Source organism: Leishmania braziliensis, chromosome 11 (assembly GCF_000002845.2).
Source record: "Leishmania braziliensis MHOM/BR/75/M2904 complete genome, chromosome 11".
Classification (NCBI taxonomy): domain Eukaryota; phylum Euglenozoa; class Kinetoplastea; order Trypanosomatida; family Trypanosomatidae; genus Leishmania; species Leishmania braziliensis.
The window spans coordinates 469,433-492,071 of record NC_009303.2 but is presented as its reverse complement, the minus strand read 5'-3'; the positions used below and the strand labels follow the sequence as shown (position 1 = coordinate 492,071).

Here is a 22,639-nt window from a genome sequence, read left to right as displayed (position 1 = left end):
GGGGGGTTTCCTGCGCGGCACATACCCCCAAGAGACAACCAACCAAGAGAGAGCCGTGGACTCGGCGTTCGCGCCCTGCGGAGTGTTACCCCTGTGTACCTCACTTGACATGTCGGCCACTCGAGAAAAGACTGCACCTTCCTCAATGCTTGCCGTGTGCCTCGGTCATGTGTGTGCGCATGTGTGTGTGTGTGTGTGTGTGTGTGTGTGTGTGTAAGAAACCCATGGCAAACTCTAAAGAACAGAATGAGGTACGAATCCGCCGGGGCAAGCAACGTGCAGTTCCCCCTTGCGAGCGTAGGGGCTCAACACTGACAGAAAAAGAGAACGGGCGAGAGAGCACATACTTGCTTGGATGTTCCGGTGCTGCTCACATGGCAGAAGCAGCAAAGGGGAACAGCTTTCGCGTGTTCATCAGGACCAATTCAGCCAGCTGCGCCATGGAGGATACCTCATCGCGGCACAGCTCGTAGACTACTTCGAGGATCTGCACAAGTGCGCTCGGTTCATTGCGCCCTTTCACGACACACCCGTCCTTAAAATTGTCTTTGCGGCACGTCGAAAAGGCGGAGAGGACGGCGTCTGAGACACTCTGCTGTAATGAGGCGCGCCTTGCCGCAGCCATCAAGAGCGCCTTGGAGGCATGTGTATTTCTGATCTCGCACCACGGTGCGTCCGTCTCCAGCATCAATCGATCCAGCGGGATCGCCTGAACTACCTTGAGGTTCTCTGCTGTCTTGAGGCTGCACCCGTTCACACCAATGTACAGGTTAGCATCCAAGTACTCCTGCAGCTCCGCACTGGTGCCGGTGAAGCTATGGACGACGCCACCAGCGAGGTCGGGAAGATGCGGCTTGAGCAACGCCATGAAGTCACCGCCTGTGTTGCGTTCGTGCAAGAACAGTGGCAAGCGATGACGCTTCGCCATCACGAGTTGTTTTTCGAAGTACTCCTTCTGAATTTCCTTCGAGCAGAAAAACAGACGGTCGTAGTCGAGGCCGATCTCCCCCACTGACGCAACGCAACCGCCGACATGAACGGAGTGCGTGTGGATGAGGTCATCAAGGGCCTTGAGGTAGCCGTCCGGATCGGCCACAAACTCTTGGCATCGTGTGGGGTGACAGCCTACGGTGCAAAGACACTGTACCTCGTCGGAGGTGTAGCGTGAGCACATGTCGATCACAGCCTTGCTTTCCTTTAAGTTGCCACCTGTGAGTAGGAGACCCCGAACCCCGACTTTCACAGCCCGCTGCAGCACCGATTCGATATCCAACGTATGGCAGCGGCGCCCATTGTACACCCCACTGTACATTTTGTCTGTGAGGTTCACGCCAATGTCGATGAGCCGCCACTGAGCACCGTTCGGCGGCAGAGTCGTCATCGTGCCTGGGGGGGGGGGAAGAGGGGCAGAAATTGAAGGAGCGTACTTGCTGCCGCATGCAGTGAGGTTTACATAGGGAGATGCAAAACAAACGGGCTGGACTCCCCCCTTCGCTGCGCTAACGTCGACCAGTTCGCAACACACAAGAGGCGACACGCCAAAGACACGGTAAGTGGGCCAGTCAGCCAAGCACGTCGCCCACTCGTGCCCATAGAGAGTGAGGAGGAAAGGTGGGAGAGGTGCGCAAGCGCCCAAGCACAGAGAGACAGAAGGAGGTGTGAAAGCAGATTTGAAACGTTGACACTGATCACGCGAAGACGCAGTGGCAGAGAGGAGTGCCGAGGGGCGTCTGTGCGGCAGTTGTGGCGATGAGCTGAACGACGATTCGTGTTGAAGATGATGCACGAAAAAAAAAAAAGGAAAAGAGAACGTTCGCCGTCGCCCCATCGCCACCACCCCTGTCCTGCACTTGGAAGAGACCCAATAGCGCATAGCATGGCCGGACGAGAGAAGCGCCAGTTTAGTGGCAACAAGCAGGCGGAGATACACGCTCACAGCACACTGCCAAGGCGTATCCCCGTTGCCACCCCTATCGGGGGAGAGAGGCAGTGTTCAGGGCTTTCCTATGCTACCGCTCTGGTTCGGTCTATGACACCCTTCCCGTCTGCACCTATGCGCTCGCATGTGAGAGGTGCGCGTGGTGCTCTGTGTGTGTCTTATGTGGGTTCGAGAACAGCGTAACGCAGACACCCCAGAAAGCGAGAGAGAAAAGCTCAGATGGCACGAGAAGAGGGGGAAAAACACATCCGCATAGAGCCTCACTCGCATGGACGAACGCCGCGGTACACAAAAAAAAAAAACGAATAGAAGAAAGTAGGATGTCAGCGCTACTGTACGCGCCTACGCACAAGAGAAGCACAAGGCAGAATTGAATCAAGCGAAGAGAATGGCATGACCTCTGTTAGTGCGGTGTTACGCAGCTCACCCTCATTTGCACCAACGCGACACCATAAATGCACTGATCTTCTCTTGGTGCTGGCACAACGTGTCCATTCACTGACATACAACGCCAGTTCAGACTTCACACGACCCACCAACCTGGCACAAGCCCAGCTCGTGCTGAAAAGGGCATTGAGCAATGGTGAGCAGTGAGACGACAACTCTGAAAGACCCTGCAGAAAACACGCAAGAAGAGTACGAGAGCCACTGGACCGACCACAACACAACACCAACACCAGACACCAAACACACACACACACACGTAGAGAAAGAGAAAGCAGCAGGGAAGTTCATCGGTTTCATCGAGGCCCGCCATGTGAGCAAAATGAAAAAAGCGACGAAAAACTGAGGGCAATGATCGTAAGCAACATGAAACTGCAGGGAAACACAAGGCGTCCAATCACACAAACACACAGAAAGCTAGAAGATGGCGGAGCGCCAGTGGGGGAATCCCGCACAATTGGCTCTACACATGAGCAATGAAAGAAAGGCGAAGAAGAAGAGAAAAGGAGAGAGAGAAAGACGATGGTGGGGTCGTGGCAATACAGGTAGAAGAACAAAACGCATCCGACTCTCACGGAAGCTATAACGCGCTGCCATGCTGCTTCACGCACGCTGGAATGGGGGGGCGACTGTAGCGACAGGTAAGACGCTCCGCTTCATACACGCGCACACACACACACATCGGCAGGCTGAATAAGAAGAGCAAAGCTCTGCTTGCGCCCAAGCAGGCACACACGGTCGGCACCCCCCTTACTTGTGCGCTCTGTCTGTCTGCCTGTCTGCCTCCCTCCCCCTCCAGTACGTGCATCCGTGGGCACGCGCATTGCTGACTCCGCATAGGCGCATACGCGACGAGAGAAAGAGTAGTAGACCAGAAGGAAAGAAGCAAAGGAAGCGAGGGTCTGAGCATGACAAAATGACAGGAGAGTAACACTGGCGATCTGTTCACATTGGGGGGAAGGAAATGGGGGAGAAGATGGCAGGGTAATCGCCTTCTCTTTGCCGCACTCACTGATGCACGTCTCCACCCTCCTAGTCTGGTGTTCCTTCTTACCCTTTCCTAGGGAACACTCGCGGTGCCCTTGATCCACTTGATGCCTTCGCATCCTCAACATGCCCTGTAGCAAACATTACACCTTTCAACGCATCACCAGAGAGGGCAGAGCATGCGCAACACAAGAGGTGTGGAGAAGTGAAGAAACGGCGATACTCGAGCAAGAGAGTGGAGGAAAAAGCCAACGCGGCCGAGCCCTGACGAGGGTGAAGGGATAGACGGAAAGAGAGAAAGAGGCGGTGGGGAGAGAGAGGGGGACTTGTCCACATCTTAATATGGGAAAAAAGATGCACATGAAGGAGACGAGTGCAGCACCGTGACAGGCTCGTTAGGTCGAAGTAAGGAAAGCAAAACAACGCGAAAATGAGTGTACACGCATCCACATGAGGTCGTAAGTAGGCACGGATATGCATCTTTGCTCACCCATCAAGGCACATCGCCAGGGAGTTGATCTGGCCGTCGCTGCGTATCACCTCGATCCCCACTGACATCCACGAATCCTCTTCACAACCGCACAGAGAAAGAGAAGCATCAGACATGGCGGTGTTCACCGGCACACAGACATGCACGCGGAGGACAACAATGAGACGCATAAGTGGAGCACGAGGGAAGGGAAACTCGATTTCCGCACCGAACTCCGTGAGCAGCCATAAAAGGTGCAGCGGAAGGCAGCATAGCCCGCGAGAGCGTGAGCAAATTCATAAATACATAAAAACGGCAGTTCCACAGAAAAGTCGTTATCGTCTGGGCCTAAGCGGCCGCCGCCATTGTCGTCCACAACGAGTACGCTCCTGCGCGAGGAATGAAAAGGGGGGGTGGTGGTGTACGCGAGCAGGAAAGGAGATGCAGCGCAACTGCGAGCGGAAGCAAATAGGATAAGAAAACGCGATAATCCATGCACATGTTCACATGAGACTCTCCCACCGAATGACATGACTCGTGAGTCGCTAGCGCCTACCCTTCGAGCAAGACAGAGTCTGTTAAACAAGGGAAAGGAAGGGCAGGCAATGGTTAGCGAGGAAAAGAGGGAGGGGCGAAGAGAAGGACGACATCACATGAAAACGACGCGGAACTGTACAGAGACACCGAGAGGCGCTGCCGATGTGAGGTGGTCAGCAGAAGCAGCCAAAGCTCACAGCATGCGTAGAGTAGCATCGATCCATTATTCCTAAAAGTACATGGCGAGGCAGGAGGAAAAGAGGAGGCCAAACGAAGCCAAAAACTTTCAAGAGCCTCCACGGAGGCTCGTCTCTACGCAAACAGAGGGAGGGAGACTGAGGAGCCCCCAAAAGTCATCGCGGCGATGCAGCGGTGGACCTTCAATACAGTGAACAGAAAAAAAAGGGTGTAACGACGAATATGCGCAGTGCGATACGAGCTCATCGTGCGCCTCATCCAAGAAGCCACACGACCAGTACAACACGGTGGGACGGCGAACACAAATTCAAACACCATTCGGGCTCGCACACTGGCAGCACCTTCCTTCTCTCCTCTCGGGCACACAGGCGATACGAATAGGGAGCGAAAAAAGTGCACCAACCAGAGCCACGCATCAACGACACACAACAGAGAACGTATGGTACCACACAGCGATGAAGTGGGGATGGAAGAGAAGGAGGCGAGAAGTGGCCGGGGTTCGCGGAGGAGGAACAGGAGGCAGCAATACAATCACTCTGACACGAGACTCACATACACAAGCTGAAGGCGACGCTCTGACCTGAACTCACTCTTCTTCTCGACTCCGCTCCCACCGGCCCCTCCGATAACCATCGCTGCCACAGAACACGGAATTGGGTATCGCGAAATGCCGAGTCGAGCCTCAAGGCATCTGCCTAAGAGCGCTTCTTGCCTCTCAGCGCGAGGGTGTCCTCCAGCGTGAAACGAAACGCTGTCGCCTCCTCCAGCTCTCCGCTGATCCTCAGGAAGACCTGCTCGATCGAGGTCTGCGACACGCTGTAGTCCGTCATGTTGAGCCTCTCCTTGTTCTGCTGCAGCAGGCGGAATACTTGCGAGAGGGCGACGTTGGACGGCAACGTGTAGACAAACCTCTGGCCCTTCCACTCATTCATTGTCGCCCCGGGGAACATTTCTTTCACCCATACATGCACATCAGACATGTCGTCATCTGAATGCACACGGATGCTCATCTCAAAGCCCGTGCCGAACTTCTTCTTGAGGTGCGTCTTGTCGCCAAGGCACCGCAGAGTGCCGTCCACCATGATTGCCACGCGATGCGCAAGCGCCTCCACCTCCTCCAGGTGGTGCGTCGTCAGCACAATGGAGCTGTTGTCCGCTACCTTCTCGATTGTGTTCCACAACCCGCGCCGCGCCACGGGGTCCATGCCGGCCGACGGCTCATCGAGAAAGACTACGCTTGGGCCACCAATGAGGGATATGGCCACAGACAGCTTGCGCCGGTTGCCGCCCGAAAGCTCCGAGGACAGTGTGTGGCGATACGTGGAAAGTTCGCACATGCGCAGCAAGGCATCGACGACGCCATCGCGGTCTTCGTAACGAATACCTCGAACGCCAGCGTATAGGCGCAGGTGCTCCTCCACCGTCAGCAGGTCCAGCGTCGCGTCGAACTGCGGGCAGTACCCGATGCACTGGAGTGCCTGCTCGCTCTCACTGACAATGTCGTACCCGCACACGTACGCGCTGCCGCTCGTCGGTATGAACTCCTGGCACAGCATCGAGATCGTCGTCGTCTTGCCGGCACCATTCGTGCCGAGAAAGCCAAACACCTCACCGGGGACCACCGAAAACGTCACGTTGCGCACCGCCACTTTGCCGTTGGCGTATACCTTTCGCAGGTCCACCACGCGCACCATGTCATCGTTGACACCCTCCGCCTCCTGCTGGTACACCTCCTCACGCACCTCTTCCACATCGGAGTCCTCTTCCGACACCATCTGTGGCGCGGCGTCGACATCGTAGCTATTACGCTGACCCCACATGCGCCGTCGAGGGTGGTCAATGAAGAGGGTGATTGCGAAGAAAACCGGAAACTCGACTGCCATGTACACACACGCCCACCCGATCGTGTCCATCGACCACGCCGTCAAATCTTCGAGGGCCGTCTGCTGCTGCTTCAGCATCGCCATGTTGATGATACCCTCACCAATGGCAAAGCTCGGCACGGCGCGCGTGATCCACTTGACAGTCTTGGCTACCCTCATGGTCGGTGTGAGGAGAGACATGATGTACACTATCATGACGAGAAGAAAACCGGCGACAAAGCTGACCGCCATCACAATCGTTTGAGCGTTGGAGTGTTCGTCGAAGAAGAAGCTGCACATGTACCCCGTGGTGGTGCTCGAGAGACCGTACATGAAGAACAATACGAACACAGCGCCGATACGATCGTTGGCCACGTACTCATCGCGGCTGAAGCACGCGAAGATGATGAGGATGAGACACATGGAGATGATGTAGGCGACGATATCAAAGAGAAAATTCGTGAGCCAGTAGATGTAGAAGCTCAGCCCTGAGACATTCTGCAAGTGCCGTGCTTTGCACTCCCGCTCCTTCACCACCCACGCCACCACGTTCGACGGCAGAAACGTGAACGGAATCATGATAATGGCGCCCATGAGAATTGTCTTGAGCGCGTCCTGCGTCACCTTCTCGTTCTTGGTCCGCGGCATTGTGCCAGCGACCAGCTTAAAGCGCGCACCTTTGCCCGTGTACTTCTTGTAGAGTGCCTGGTACACGGAGTTTACGGAGATCGGCCCCTGGTGATAGGTGGATGAGTTCAATATGTGTATCACATTGTTCTGCACCTTCACCACGTTTGCCCAATCCGGATCGCGGCACACGAGCCCCTCCACGCGCAGCGTGGGCTGAGATAAAAATGTGTCCACCATATAAACAGACACGTTCCTCGCATTCATGTAGTGTTGGTGCCGCACGGTAAAGTTGTCAAAGGAAGCGTTGGGGCCTAGCAGCTCCTCACAGCCGTTCATCTCCACCACCACCTCTCCGGGGTAGATCTCCTTGTTCAGCGTGATGGCGTCAAGGCCACTGAGTGAGATGAGCGAGAGCAGCATCGCCGTAAGAACGCAAATCACCGGGCACACTATCTGGAAAAATTGCATCTTGCGGTCCCGCATGCCATTCCACAAGCGCTTCGTCATCATCGCCTTGAACTGCGACCATAACATCGCCCGTCGTCCCTCTACGACCTCGCAGTTCCAGATGAGGTCCTCCTGAGCAGCGATGACCTCCGGAGGCATTTGCAGAAGAGGGTCGTCCCTGCGTAGCCGTTCCATGTCCTCGTTCGACAAGCGAAGAAATATCTCCTCCAGCGTCGTCGCCGACAGCGAGTAGCCACGAACACCGATGTTGTCCTGCAGGGCCTCCAGACGATCCAGAAACGCCGGAAACTGTTCGACGCACTCGTTAGGCAGTCGATACATCACCTCACACCCGCTCCCTCCAAGCTCGTGCGCGCCGCCCACTGAGGACTTCACCAGCTTTGCGATTCGGTCCAAAGAAGCATCGTCGCGGAGGGACATCGTAATGCTGTACCCAAGGCCGAGACGGCTCTTGAGAAACAGGCTGCTGCCGGAGCACTTGAGACAGCCCTGGCTCATGATCCCGATTTTGTGACCCAGCAGATCTGCCTCGTCCATGTAGTGCGTCGTCAGCATGATGGTGTGCGCCTCTGACATGCGGCGCAGCAGCTCCCACGTGTATCGGCGCGCACCAACGTCCATGCCTGCTGTCGGCTCATCCAAGAAGATCAGTCGACTGCAGGTCACGAAGGCGATGGAGACGGACAGTTTACGCTTCTGCCCGCCCGACAGGCTCTTCGCGGGCTGGTCCATCTTGTCCAGCAGATCTGTCTCGTACAGCATCCGACAGACAGCATTCTCCAGCTCCCACCCGCGCAGCCCCTTGATCCGCCCAAAGAACTCCAGGTGGTCGCGGCACGTCAGCTCCGGCCACAGGATGTTGTGCTGCGGGCAGTAGCCGATCTGCTGCCGTACTCGGTGCAGCTGAGTGCGGACAGAGCTGCCGTAGATGTAGCAGTCGCCCGCGTCTGGCTCCGCCATCCCCGTCATCATGTTCAGCACCGTCGTCTTGCCGGCGCCGTTGTGCCCCAGCAGCACCGAGATCTCGCCCTCGCGCATCCCCCAGTACAGGTTGTTCACCGCAACGAACGTCCTGCCGCCGCGCAAGTACTCCTTGCGCAGCCCAACAATCTGCACCGCAGCCTCTGAGTCGTCAGCGTCCTCGAACACGCCGTTCTCGGCGCGGCCGTCGGCGCCGCCCTCGAGGCGCTGGGGCTTGGAGTTGAAGCACCACCGCACCGGGTCCATGATGAAGAAGAGCGGGTGTCTTGGCGTGCCCCACTCCTTCGGCATGACGTTGTCGAGGTACAGCATCAGCAGATTGAAGAAGAGGAAGTCCACCGCCATCATTGTGATGGCCAGATAGACCGGCGGTATATCGAGAGCGTCGTGCCAGCTGGCGTTCGAAAAGCCGCCAGCTATCTCGTGATTGATAATACCGAGCATCGTAACGGCGTATGCCGTGGGAGGGAAGATGCAGAAGACGGCTATGATGGCTGTATTGGCGCTCTGGATCGCGAACGCCGGCATGGCAAACACGAAGTAAATGAGCGGCGTCAGCAAAGAGGCGAGGCGGGCTTTGCTAAAGAAGGCAGAGAAGAACCCGGCCAGGGGCACGCAGGTGATGAGGTAGAGGTAGTACACGAGGAACAGGATGAGGCTGTTCGTAATCGTGATGTACGTCAGCCGAATCACGATGAGGCTGACGATTGTGACTAGGAAATTTGGCAAGAAGAAGGCGATGTACCATGAAATATAGATCGGGGTGTTGCCGAGCCCCATGATCTGCATGGCCTCGCGAATACGCAGCTCCTTCTCTAGCACAATACGCTTGGTGAACTGCGAGACGGGGTAGAGATACGCCATGACAAAGATGAGCGGTAGCAATATGCTGGCAGTGGTGAGGAGGGGCTGCGTAATGAAGGAGGGGTAGCCAGCGACGGCTAAGTAGTGATCAACCGGTAAGTCTGGGCCGATGGTAGCATTCCCTACGACCAGTTTCAGGTAGTACTCCGTGATGATCTGCTGAAGGGACAGAAACCCGGCGACAGCATAGAGGTCGGCGCGACTGCTGTAGAAACCGCCGCCGTAGCTCTTGTCGTACGGAGCGTCAAACGTCGGTAGTGCGGTCGAGTTCATGCGGATGCTCACATCGAACGCGTTAGCGTCGAAGCCGTTGAGCTCGATAATGGCCCAATTCCATTCTGTCGCGCGTACAGTGGCCTCAGCCTCTGCTGCTGTAGCGTAGATGCCACCGTAGACCTCGTCGAAGAGAACTGACATCTGTCGGAAGTAATCAAGCAGCGGGTTCACCTGCGCAGCGTTGCCAACGAAGTACAGGGCACCAGAGCACAAAACAGACGACTGCTTCGAGTTGGGCATCAAGCCAGCTGCGATGCTAGCGGAGAGGAGGTTGCCATTGGCCTTGGTTGTTGACCTTCCGATCCGAGCCAGCCAGTGGAAAATGATCACCTCATCAAGCGTCGGGATCACAAACAAGGTAGTGTTGTAGGAGTTGATCCACACCTGCACAAGCTTACTCGCCCCTGTAATGTTTCCAACGGGGTAGCCGTTGACTTTTGTGTGGCTGAAATCAAAGGGGAGGTCGACGTAGCAGAGGTTTTTATACGGGATCGTGTCGTAGTTGCCATCGCACAAGACCGTACTATTGCTGAGCATTGTCAGCCACGAACAGTCGCACAGTCCAGGAATCGGCCCCCCCTCCGTACTGTTGAAGCAGGCGAGTTGTTTGTGCAGCAGGGCAGAAGAAGACACGGAGGGCATGTAGTCAATAAACTGCCTCGAATGGCCTTGGAACGGCAGCCATACAGCCCACAAAATCAGCGTAATGACGATGAACATGAGCGGCAGAAACATCTCCATAAACAGAATCGCCTTGGTGCGCAGCGTCTGACGGTAGGTGCGGTACAGGATCGCCAGCAGTTGATCCAGGAAACTGCCTCCTTTGGTCAACTCACCACAGTAGTAGCTGCCATCACCGTCACAGCTAGAGGAGCCGCTAGTGCTTGAGCTCGGGGATTTCCAGTTCATTATCAGTGGTCTGTACACGCGAAAAGATGGTGCGAATGATAAGAGAAGCGCTGAGCCAACGTCTTTATCTCCTGCAGACGGTGAGCGGCGCACTCGGGGGGGGGGGGGGGAGCTATGCAAAGAGAGGGAGCGAGAGAGCGGGGCAGTTGCGGCACTCGAGAAAACACAGACAACAGCCACAGCAGCACCGGAATGTACGATGGAGTGTACAGTGGACTACGGTGAAGAAAGAAAGAAGAAACGACCGGCAAAACCCACAAGAGCAAAGAACAAAGAAATCACGATGATGCGGACCCAGGAGCCGATAGGCGGTCGTGGCGGTGGCGATTAACTCCGCCTCACACGTGTGAAGTGACCGCACACAGATGCCCCGCACAGTGAGCTCTTACCACCTCCTTTGGCGCAATCTTCGCCCTTCTCGCTCTTCACAGTGACGGCGAGCAGGAATCCTGTTTGTGTGGGGGGCGACGGTGGGTAGACACCCTGCACGAGCGAAAAAAGAGAGAAAAGAGAAAGTCTAAAGGTGGAAAAAGTGCAAAGACGATTGAGCAGCTCAGGGTGTCAGTGACGCGCTGCTCAAGGGTGATTGAGAGGGAGCCCCAAAACCATGACAAAATCGAAACAAATGATGAGAATTGAAGCCCAAGGAGAAAGAGAATGCAAATCCACAGTGCGAGGTGGTGGAAGCGGAGTCAGAGAGAAGCATAGAGTGGCATAGAGGGGTAGCGTTCATTCAAAAGACAAGTATCTGCGAAAGCGCAGCTGTGGCAGCGGAGAATGAAGAAAGGACGGGAAGGGGAGATAAGCGGCTAGCAGAACACAGCAGCATCTCCCTCGCCTGCTTACCTCTACTTGGACGTCATCACCTGCTGATGGCCGACCTCAACCACACTCACCGTATCCGGTATCTTGCGCACATCACCCAGCATCATCTCTTTCACGAACACTAATAAGTTGTGTTCCATTCCTCAGCACGAACGCTTCAATTTCAATGCACCTTCGAGGGCACGAACGAGATGAAGACAAAACGCGGAGGAGCTAAATAGGCGGAGGGTGGCGAGTGGGAGCCAAAAGAGCCCCTCTTGCTACAACAAACACCCGCACGCACCCCTCTCCCACCCCTGGCGCGACGACCCACAAACGAACTGAGGAAATCCGAGACATAGGCTCATCACCGCCGCGCGTACTCCGAAAGAGGCACGGCCGGAGATGAGAAAGAGAAAAAAGGGGGAAAACAAAGGAAGATAAGTGATGAGCGATGAAGGCAATGAGAAGACCGTAAAGCCGCGGCACGGCCACCCACGCAGAGCACCGCACAGGGATGGAAGAAAAGGAAGGAAGGGTGAAGAGAAAACTGCCACAGTACGCGGGACCCTGAGGCTTATAAAGCGATGAGTGCCTGCGTATGTCAGCAGGCACGCGTATTAGCAGAAGAGACAGAAAACGACAATGTGGGAGGAGATCGACGGGAGGTTTACATGGGGTCTACACAACGCAGCGGCCATGTACCCAAGAGAGAGAGAGGGGAGGAGGGGAGCTGTCAACGTAAAGAAATTGTCTGCTTGCGCTACGCGACCCACTTCGGCGCCTCCATCGCTTGATTGTTGTGTGGGACTTACATAGCGCGTTATCACGATCTGGAGTAGAAGCACAAAGCGACATGTGAAGCGCAGCGTATAAATGACGAAGGAGAGAGAGCAGAGAGAAACTCTGCAAAGGAAAACATAATAATTTTATCGCGAACAGCGGAGATGATTCCCTCTCTCACGCAATTCATTCTTAACAGTGGACCACTGTGCACATAGGGTCCTCTGTGGGCACGCGTGCGTCTGCGTTACAAGCAGACGAGGGAGAGGAAGCGGTCATTAAAGAAGGAAGTAAACTGTCGCCCATTGCATGCGCGGAAGAAAGAATTGGGTCGCCCGTGCGCGCAGCTGGAAAGAAAAAGTGGTGTCACACGTTTCTTCCGTCACGACGCCCGCATGACGGAGCAAGAACAACTGGAAGTGCGTGACAGCTCCCCTCCTCCCACCCACCCTCCGCCCACCCCAGTAAGATGCCCGTACAGGAAGCCATAACGATGCCGCAGCACCCACACGCGCTGGCAACGAGATCGGGAAGAGAACCACAAGCACGCGTAGGCGGTGAAATGAGTAGAAAAGAGAGAAGAAAAGGAGTCAGACGGGAGTACGAGGCGGAAAGGCAGAAAAAAAAAAAACGGCCGCCAGCCAACGACACGGAGGTGCACATCCTCTTCGTAAACCAAAAATGAACAACGCAGCCGCACGCGTGATGGGAAAGGGAGAAAGGAGTCGTGTGGCACAAATGAAAGACACTTATTTAGTCCACTGAGCAACAACAGCAAAGAAAAGGCGTACCAGCAGTGAACGGGGGGAGAGCGATGCTGAGACTACGCAAGCACAAACAGAACGACAGAAGACACAGAAGATACAAGGGTTAGCGATGCACACGAATACCAGCGACACAGCAGGACTGCAGTCAATTCACTTGTCTTTCTGGTCGGTTCTCTGGCGTAGGCTGGCAAGAAAAGTATGCAACATTACCTTGGAGGATGAGATGAGAACAAAGGAAAAGAAAACATCAAAAAGACGCCGAATCTACAAACAGAAGGGGCAAACGAGTCATGAAAACAATAAAGACGCAGCGGCAGGCGGGTGCGCCTTTGCTGTCTCTGTGAGGCAGCACATCTAAAAATGCATTCGCGCAGGCGTGGAAAATGTAGCGCAATGCCCGTAGAGAGAAGGAAGCAGCAAAGTGTCGTGCGGCACAGAGAAATACAGCCGTACCCCCCCCCCCACACACACACACAAGCGCCTGGGACACGTCACCACATGCGCAACTCGAGTACAAATCGCACCGGTGATCGTTTTTTTTTTGTTATTCTTGACGCTATTTTGTCGGCGAGAGTGTTGTGTCGCTCCACAAGCAGCACATCTTTCGTGTTTTTCTTGTGCTTGTTTCAGTGCATAGATGACAGCAAAGGCCTGTGTGTGCGCGCGCATTTTTGTGCTCCTCCGTTCGTGAACGCTCACCTCTCTCCGGCTGTTCTTCTCCATGAAGGCTGAGAGTGACCGTGGCACTGTCCATGGGTTGCATGGAGAAAAATGCAGGGTCCACGGAGTTGTGCACAAACGAGAAAGCAGTACCGTCTAGTGTAGTAGTCAGGCGTTGGCCATCGTTCCTCCTTGGCGCACGCGTGGTAGAGGGTAGCAGCGCTGGCAGTCGAAAAGGGGTACAGCAGCGGCGGTCTCGCTAAGGTGATGCGATGGCGCACACGCGCAAAAAAAAAAGAGAGAATGAGTGAAAAATGAACCATCGCGGAGCAACGAGTATAACACAGCTCTGGAAGCATCTCGAGCGCAAAGCGCTTCAGCATAGCGTGACGCCCCGACACGCAGAAGCAAGAAACGAATATGTACTGTCGCTCATCACCTTTTCACATTTTATATCTCATTCTTGACAATTAGGGTTCCACCCAGGAGGCAAGCACAGGTTGTGTGAGGAAAACGAAGTAAGAGAGGCACAGAGACAGCTAGGCACAGCTCCGCATGAAGAGTCTTCGGTGAAATACGAGCAATACGCAGTGTTTTCTCGCTTTGTTTCTCTTTCCCTCTTCGCCCCTTCCTCCTACACCTTCTGTAATCACTTCCACAGTCCTCGTAACTTGCCGCATAGTCGCGCAATTCCCCTGTCGTCCTCTCAGCCCGCCCAACTCAACACAAAGTAGGAAACAAGAGCATGCGAGCCAACATGTATAGCCAATAGAAGAGCTCACATCACACAGGCCACCGAACGGAAGACATCGAGGAGGGAGGGGAGGGGAGGGGAGGGAAGCGAGCAAAGAGGAAACAAGCAGAGAGAGCAGCGGAGCAAAGCAACGCGCGCGCACACCACCCATGGCGTGCACATACGTAAGAAGCAGAAGCATTAACCACAAAAAGCAGAAAAAGTGTAGAGAGAGAAGCACAGCAAGTGCCACTAAGAGCAACACCCCCGCCGCCATAGTTGGCGGTGTTTTGGGTGAGTTGGTTTGAACTTATGGGAGGTGAGAGTAAGGCCTTCAGCCCCTTCGTGTCGGTGAGACACAGAGGAAAAAAGCGAGAGCGAGAAGCAGCGCCCGCATCGACAACAGCGGCTCCTCAAGAAGTACATACAAACTCCTCTGCACGTGCGTGCCTCAGCACAGGGATGGGTAACTGAGAAGCCTTGTCTACGAAACGTCAGCCGCCAAAGCTTTCTTCGTTGTCCTTCTTGATCCCCTTACACACAAGGGTGCGGTGAGGAGCCTCACCATCACCATCGGTTACGCGGAGCCATGAATGGCATTCGTCCGCATGCACATGAGGAGGTGGAAAAAATAGTAAGCGTATACACAAAGCACACCTCACGGAGCACACACAGCTCACAAACGAGAGGGAAAGAGAAAATACAGTGTAGACATGCGAGGACATAATTCGCAGATACTAAGAGCGAGGAGGGTAGTCTGGTGAAGCGAGAGAGAGATAAAGTGCGGCCAGCACCGCAGAAGGTAAGCACATTCGAGCAAAGAAACGGAAAGCGACACGGAATGGAGGGGCGAAACTATCGGACATCAACGTGAGGGAGAAAAAAAAAAAGCGGCGAGCAGAAACGCATAATGGAGGACGTAACACAGGAAGTGTCACCGGCCCGGTCAGTGAGCCGGTGATCTGCCACGTCTCGGTGGGCGGGTGCTGGGGACACTGCCGCTTCGGCACAGCCACACACGAAGAAGAAATAAGGAGACATCGATGGGTACAGCAACCGCATATGCGGAGAAAGACATGCGCAACAGATAGAGACACGAGTACACGTACACACGCACACAGGAGAGTCCATTGAAACCGTTGCCTGCGCGCAGCCGATACACACAGGTCTCACGACAACCGCTGCTTCGATGTACAGAGATGGATAAGTCCGCCCTACACGGACAGCACGTAAGGCGTGTTATGGCGTGGGGGCTTGCGTGTGTGTATGGGTGTGAATGTGCTCGCGTGCGCAGAACTCGAAATTCCGCAGCAAAAAACCCTTAAAGACACCCGACAACAACAATAAAGACGATAAACCAACCACAAATGTGCTGTGAAGGAACGAATCAAGCAGAGGGCACAACTCCGCTGCGCCGAAGGGTATACGACCTCTCCGCAGTACACACCCCCACCTGTACATGTCGCTGCGGGAAGACACTCGCCCGGAGAGGTGAAAAATACCACCAACTCGCTAACATGCCACTTCGCGTATGAGGCCACACCACCTTTCAGTGCCACGACTATCGACACGATCTACAGATGCTTTGAGGTTTCGCTAACACGCAGGAAGACCTGCTCAATAGACGTCTGCGACACACTGTAGTCTGTGACGTGCAGCCGCTCCTTGTTCGCCTGGAACGTCTGGAACACGTCGCCAAAGCCGCGGTCGCGCGGCAGCTGGTACACGAACCGCCGGTCCGCGCCTTCAACCACCACGGCCTCGGGGAACTCCGCCTTCATGAACGACTCAAAGCACCTCGCCCACTTCGCCGACGCAAGCCGCGCGCTCACCTCGAAGGCGCTGCCGAACTTGTTCTTCAGGTGCACCTTGTCGCCAATGCACCGCACGTACCCGCGCACCATGATCGCTACAATGTCCGCAAGCGCCTCCACCTCCTCCAAGTGGTGCGTCGTCAGCACAACGGAGCAGTGCCCCGCGGCGCGCTGGATCGCAGTCCACATCCCGCGTCGCGCAACGGGGTCCATGCCGGCCGACGGCTCGTCCAGGAAGACCACCTGCGGGCCGCCCACCAGCGCCACCGCCACAGACAGCTTGCGCCGGTTGCCGCCGGACAGCGCGCCCGTCACCGTCTGGCGGTACATCGTCAGCTCGCACAGCGTGCACAGCGCGTCCACAAGCGCAGGCCACTCCGCGCGCACGATCCCGCGGATGCCAGCGTACAGCTGCAGCTGCTCCTCCACCGTCAGCAGGTCCAGCGTCGCGTCGAACTGCGGGCAGTACCCGATGCACCGCAGCGCCTCCTCGCGCTGCTCAACGATGTCGTACCCGCACACGTACGCGCGGCCGCCCGTCGGCAGGAGCTGCTGGCACAGCATCGAGATCGTCGTCGTCTTGCCCGCGCCGTTAGTCCCCAGGAGCCCGAACACCTCCCCGGGAAAGATCGAGAACGTGACGCCCTTCACAGCCACATTACCGTTTCGGTATCGCTTCTGCAGGTCCACGACGCGCACCACATCCGTACAGTCGCCATGCTTGCACGCGTTGAGCACACCGGCGCGCTCCTCCGTGACATCAACGTCCTCATCAGGGGCCAAAATGGGCTCCGTGCTGGGGTTATACCTCAGTCGGTCGAAGAACTGCCCCACCGCAGGGTGGTCTACAAACAGTGTGATCAGCCAGAATACAGGGAACTCCACCGACATGTACACAAGCGGCCACCCAAGCTGGTCCATGTCCCAGACAGATTGTGCACGCCCAATAATGCGGATGCTATTGAACATCAAGAGGTCTACGATACCCTCCCCAACAACGTAGGAGGGTATGAGTCGGAAGACGAAGCGGAGGTTGTCTGCTATGCTCGTGGTATCCTCTCGAAGCGTCAGCACAAACACCGTGACGTTTAAAAGAAAACCGAGCACCAAACACACCGCCATCACCATCGTCTGCGCAGACGAGTGCTCCTTGAACAGGAAGCTCAGCGCGTACGCGCCAACGGTGCTCGTGAGACCGTACACAACGAACAGCACGAGCGTGCCACCAATGCGGTCATGCCCGATGAACTCCTGCCGGTTGAAGATGGCAAAGATGAGGATGCACAGCAGCATCGTGACGAAGTACGCCGCCATGTCGAACACAAAGTTCGCCGCCCAGTACACAAAGAAGTTCAGCCCGCACAGGTTCTGCAGATGCCGCGAGCCGCATTGCCGCTCCTTCACCACCCACGCCACGGGATTCGACGGCAAAAAGCTCATGGGAATCAGGATGAGGGAGCCCATGAAGAAGAATGTCAAGCCGCTCAACGGTTCCGGCTTATGCATCAAAGTGGCGCTGTGCTTGACGTAAACCCCCTCCACTCCACTCTTCTTTGCAAGTAGGTCATAGTACGTGGCAAGGCTGATAGCAGCCTGATGACGCGAGCTCGTATTCACGAAGAAAACGTTTTGAACATACGAGGACAAGTTGCCACGCATCTCGGGATCATTACACGCTACACCACCGAAGCGCGACACGTCGTGCACGTACCACGTGTCCAGCAGGTAGTCCGAGAGCATGCCACTTGTCGAAAAATGTGTCTCATTCACCTCATACCCGACCGGGCGCGGCTCGCTTCCCCACAGCGCGTCGCAGCCGGCTGTCAATACCACGGGATTTGCCTTACCGGCGAACATTGCATAGTCGTAGGTGAGCGACTGAGGGTCGCGGTACTGCACGAGACTCAGCAGCATTGCGATCAGAATGCAGACGACTGGGCACACAATCTGGAAGCACTGCATCTTGCGGTCGCGCAGCGCGTTCCAGAGGCGCTTCGCCATCGACACGCGGAATTGCAACCACAGCGCCGACGGCGCCACCTCGCAGTTCCAGATCCGCTCCACGCTCGCCTGCGACACAGCCTCGCTGCGGCCCGCGATGTCCTCCTCGGACACCTTCAGGAACACCTCCTCCAGCGTCGTCGCAGCCAGCGAGTAGCCGCGAATGCCGTCCGCCTCCACGGAGTCGATCTCGGCCAGCAGTGCCGGGAACTGGCTCGCGCTCCGCACAGGCAGCTGGTACGACAGCTCGCACCCGTTCCGCCCAAGCGGCTTCGCGCCATCCACCGTGCCCAGCACCGCGTCGTCCACAGCAGCGGGGTCCAGCTCGGGGTCGACAGAGATGACGATGTTGTAGCCCACGCCGAGCCGCGACTTGAGGAACAGGCTGCTACCCGTACACTTCAGCCGCCCGTGGCTCATGATCCCGATCCGCTGTCCCAGCAGATCGGCCTCGTCCATGAAGTGCGTCGTCAGCAGCAGCGTGCGCGCACGCGACATGCGGCGCAGCAGCTCCCACGTCTGCCGCCGCGCGCCAACGTCCAGCCCGGCAGTCGGCTCGTCCAGGAACACAAGGCGGCTCCCGCCAACAAACGCAACCGCCAGCGACAGCCTCCGCTTCATCCCGCCCGACAGGCTCTTCGCGGGCTGGTCCATCTTGTCCAGCAGGCCCGTCTCGTACAGCATCCGACAGACAGCATTCTCCAGCTCCCACCCGCGCAGCCCCTTGATCCGCCCAAAGAACTCCAGGTGGTCGCGGCACGTCAGCTCCGGCCACAGGATGTTGTGCTGCGGGCAGTAGCCGATCTGCTGCCGCACGTCCGTCTTCGCCGTCCGCACCGAGCTGCCGTAGATGTAGCAGTCGCCCGCGTCGGCCGATACCATCCCCGTCATCATGTTCAGCACCGTCGTCTTGCCGGCGCCGTTGTGCCCCAGCAGCACCGAGATCTCGCCCTCGCGCATCCCCCAGTACAGGTTGTTCACCGCAACGAACGTCCTGCCGCCGCGCAAGTACTCCTTGCGAATGCCCTCAAACGACACGCAGTCCTTCGAGTAGTCGGACGTCTCGAACACGCCATCCTCGGCGCGGCCGTCGGCGCCGCCCCCGAGGCGCTGGGGCTTGGAGTTGAAGCACCACCGCACCGGGTCCATGATGAAGAAGAGCGGGTGTCTTGGCGTGCCCCACTCCTTCGGCACAACAGCGTCGAGGTAGAGCATCAGCGCGTAGTAGATGAAGAAGTCCGCCGACAGCATCCCAAGCACAACCGCCAGTGTCGGGCTGTCGCGACTCGACGTCATCTGCGCTGCACCGCACCCGCTCCCAGACTCGTGCAGCAGGAAGACGTTCAGCGCCGCAGTAAACCCGGTCGGCGAGAGCAGCGAGAGCCACGTCACGATCGAGCCATGCGTGTTGGTCATGGCAAACATCGGGATCACCAAGATAAAGTAGATCACCGGCGTCACAAGCGACGCCAGACGCGACTTGCTGAAGAAGACAGCGATCATGCCAGACAGCGGGATCGTCGTGAGGGAGAAGAGGAAGAAGATCAGGAACAGGATCAGCGGGTCGCTCTTCGTCACGTACGTCAGCTTCAGCATCACCACGCACAACACACACGTCGGCACAAAAATCGCCAGCTGCACAACGAACTCGCTCACGTAGATCGCCCACTGCCTCAGCCCCATGATCAGCATCGCCTCGCGGATCCGCAGCTCCTTCTCCAGCACGATCCGCTTCACCTGCTGCGACACGCTGTACAGAAAGGCCACGCCGAACACAAAGGAAAGGAGTTCCCGTGACCTCGTCAACAGTGGCGTGCGGAAGTACTCCGGGTGTGGAAAGGAGGCCAAGAACTGTGTCTGAGAAGTCGTGTACAGGCCGTAGTAGGAGAGGTAGAACTCTGTCACGGTCTGCTGCAGGGTGAGAAAGCCGGAGGCGATGTACACCTCCGCTGTGTCATTGAGTACGCCACCGGGGTACGTCAGATCATCCGTGGTGCCCAGCGACGGCAAAGCCGAGTTGTTCATGTGCAGCACCATGTCAAGTCCCTGCGCACTGGAGGAACGGAGCTCCACAATCGCCCATACCATCGAGCCAGCCGGAACTGCGCTCCACACCTCATCCACTGAGGCGTAGACATTGCCATCGTTGAAAAACGAGAAAAGAGAAGACTCGGCGTTCATGTGCTCGATGAGCTTCCTCGTGAAGTTGAGCTGACCAACGATATATACTTTACCGGATGCGATGATAGCGTTAAAGGACATAACAGGGTGCAGGTTGCTGACCGCCATTGCGCCAAGCTCAGTCAGCGGCTTGAGCTGCATCTGGGCAAGCATCTGAAACGTGATGATGGTGTCCAGTGACGGCACTCGACTGAGGTGGCCCACAAGCGAGGTCAAGTAGGCCAACGTCATATCCACGAAGGGAACCGCGTCGTTGCGGCAGATAGACTCGGGCGGAAACGGCGTGGCGGTCATGTCCCCATCACACGTGTACGGGTAGCTGACCGTGGAGCAGGGTGGAAGCGAGCCGATGTGGTCCGCGTACGCCTTCTCATTCCAACACGCACCTATCGTCTCGGGTGCTGGCAGCATGCCCACCGTCGTATTTGGGGGAGAAACAAAGGAGGCCTCTGGGTGTGGTATATCACCCCAGATGCCCCACAAGGCAATCGTGGTGGCGATAAACAGGAGTGGAACGACAATCTCCAATATGAGCCCGAGCGGCCGACGGTACAGCTGAGTGGCAGACCGAGCCACCATTTCGAGGAGTTGGTCAACCCCGCTGGTGGTGCGATCAGACAATGGGCGGAAGACCGAGGTGGAGGAGCGGTGGTACGCAACGGTTGAGCATGGCTTCAAGGAAACTCCGCTCTCGAAGGTGCTCGAACAACTTCCAGTATAGTTATACTCGCAGTAAGATGATTCGAGTCCCAATTTCGAGTCACACGACGACACATACTCCGCCGATATCCCCTGCAGTGGGTTACTTTTGCCCCCCTCCCTGCTCGTGGGCCCCTCCCGCGGGGACAAGCCGCTCAAGTTCGAGGACCTTTCTGCCGACGCCAGACAAGGGCGCTCATCTTTTCGCACATCAGCGGTGGCAACGCCAAGATTTCGACGCGAGCACTCATTGACGTCGCTGTCGGAGGTGCCAGTAACGGGGCTAAATGAGCTTTCCGGAGGCGCCGCGGCAGAGGGAAGGCGCTCCATATTCTGGCAAAAAACAACGCCTTGTTCTCGGGGAGGCGACGGTCGAGTGTGGCCCAAGAACGCAGTAGCTCAGTGAGTAGTACGCTACGAGCGCGAAGAGACGGAGAAACTGCGGGGAGGGGGGCGGCGACACGCCACACGAGGAGCCTAAAGCGAGGCGGAAAAAAATAAACAGCTAACAAGGGAAGAGACAGGGGGCGTGAAAAGGAGTGTAGGAAAACAGTTCGTCGCCATGCCAGTCTGATGGCCTGCGTGTTGGTCATCCCTCTTCTCTTACCAAACCCTCACCACCAGAGAAGAGGGAGAAAACAGCCCACTACACTCGCAGCTCAGCATGCAGAGAGAAGGTACGTTCGTTTAGCTCTGCTCCGCTGAATGGGGAGGAGGGGACAGAGAGGAGTTCCTACAAGGGGCTCTCTTCGATACTCCCCTGTGTCGGCAGCCACGCTTTGTTAGAGTATTTTCTGTAGTTAAATGCCGACAACCATGTCGTAATCCTCTAATTGATTTCACGCTGCCGACAGTCGTTCGGTGACTTCTCTCGAGATTCTGCACAGCGGGGGAAAGGGTGCCGCTCGAAGGTGACAGCGCGCGACACATCCTTCACATACGAGCGGACGAGAGACGACCTCAGCGCGGGGTCGTACTCCTCAGGGCTACGCGACAGCGTGCCGGCGGGATTCAGTGGATCGGCTATGCAGAAGACGACGACCTCGATGCCCCGCTCGTAGAGCCAACCGTGCGTGTGTACTCACCCAGCTTGCTCACCGACAGACCTCGCCCAACGCCACCAACCCCATTCAGCTGTGTGTTTGCACATTCGGCAAAGGAGGGGAAGTGGACTGTCGCCAGCACAACCTCTCAGCACAGCGGCAGCGTCTTCTCTGGATGGGTTGACGCAGCACCCCTGGGCAGGTCAAAGTACTGCTTCACTGTGCTGCCCTCGTGCGAGTACGTCTCGTGTCATCCGACTCGTTTACCCATGGCTGCTGGCACGCAGAGCCATGCGTTCAGCTGTGGGAGGGTGAGACGTAAGGCTGCCGCCTCGATACTCCCACCACGCACAGTGATGAGCGTATGCACCCCATCCACCGAGAGACGTGGCTGTGAAGCAAATCGCGTCGTTGCCTTCGTCATTGGTAGGAGGAGGTGCGATTGTACGCCATACCAGCCCACGTACGGCGCACGAGCTGCGCATCCAACATGGGCAGCTCGAGATGTGCCGTGGCGTCAAGGCACAGCAGAGGGCCGTCCCATCCAAGTTCACCGTGGACGGAGCGAGATTTGCCTCTGCACGCCCGCG

General features: G+C 56.7%; 3 protein-coding genes across 3 annotated transcripts; all 3 read right to left on the bottom strand.

Annotated features, from left to right (window-relative positions):
• Window positions 1–370: 370 nt before the first annotated feature.
• LBRM_11_1030 (putative tatD related deoxyribonuclease) lies at window positions 371–1,381 on the bottom strand (the record flags this gene model as incomplete). Its single annotated transcript, XM_001562986.2, has 1 exon — window positions 371–1,381. One exon carries the CDS (start codon window positions 1,379–1,381, stop codon window positions 371–373), a length of 1,011 nt encoding a protein of 336 aa, XP_001563036.1.
• A 3,888-nt stretch (window positions 1,382–5,269) lies between these two features.
• On the bottom strand, window positions 5,270–10,564 carry LBRM_11_1020 (putative ABC transporter; the record flags this gene model as incomplete). Its single annotated transcript, XM_001562985.2, has 1 exon — window positions 5,270–10,564. The coding sequence occupies one exon, from the start codon at window positions 10,562–10,564 to the stop codon at window positions 5,270–5,272; it is 5,295 nt and encodes a 1,764-aa protein (XP_001563035.2).
• A 5,321-nt stretch (window positions 10,565–15,885) lies between these two features.
• On the bottom strand, window positions 15,886–21,336 carry LBRM_11_1010 (putative ABC1 transporter; the record flags this gene model as incomplete). Its single annotated transcript, XM_001562984.2, has 1 exon — window positions 15,886–21,336. The coding sequence occupies one exon, from the start codon at window positions 21,334–21,336 to the stop codon at window positions 15,886–15,888; it is 5,451 nt and encodes a 1,816-aa protein (XP_001563034.2).
• Window positions 21,337–22,639: the final 1,303 nt, after the last annotated feature.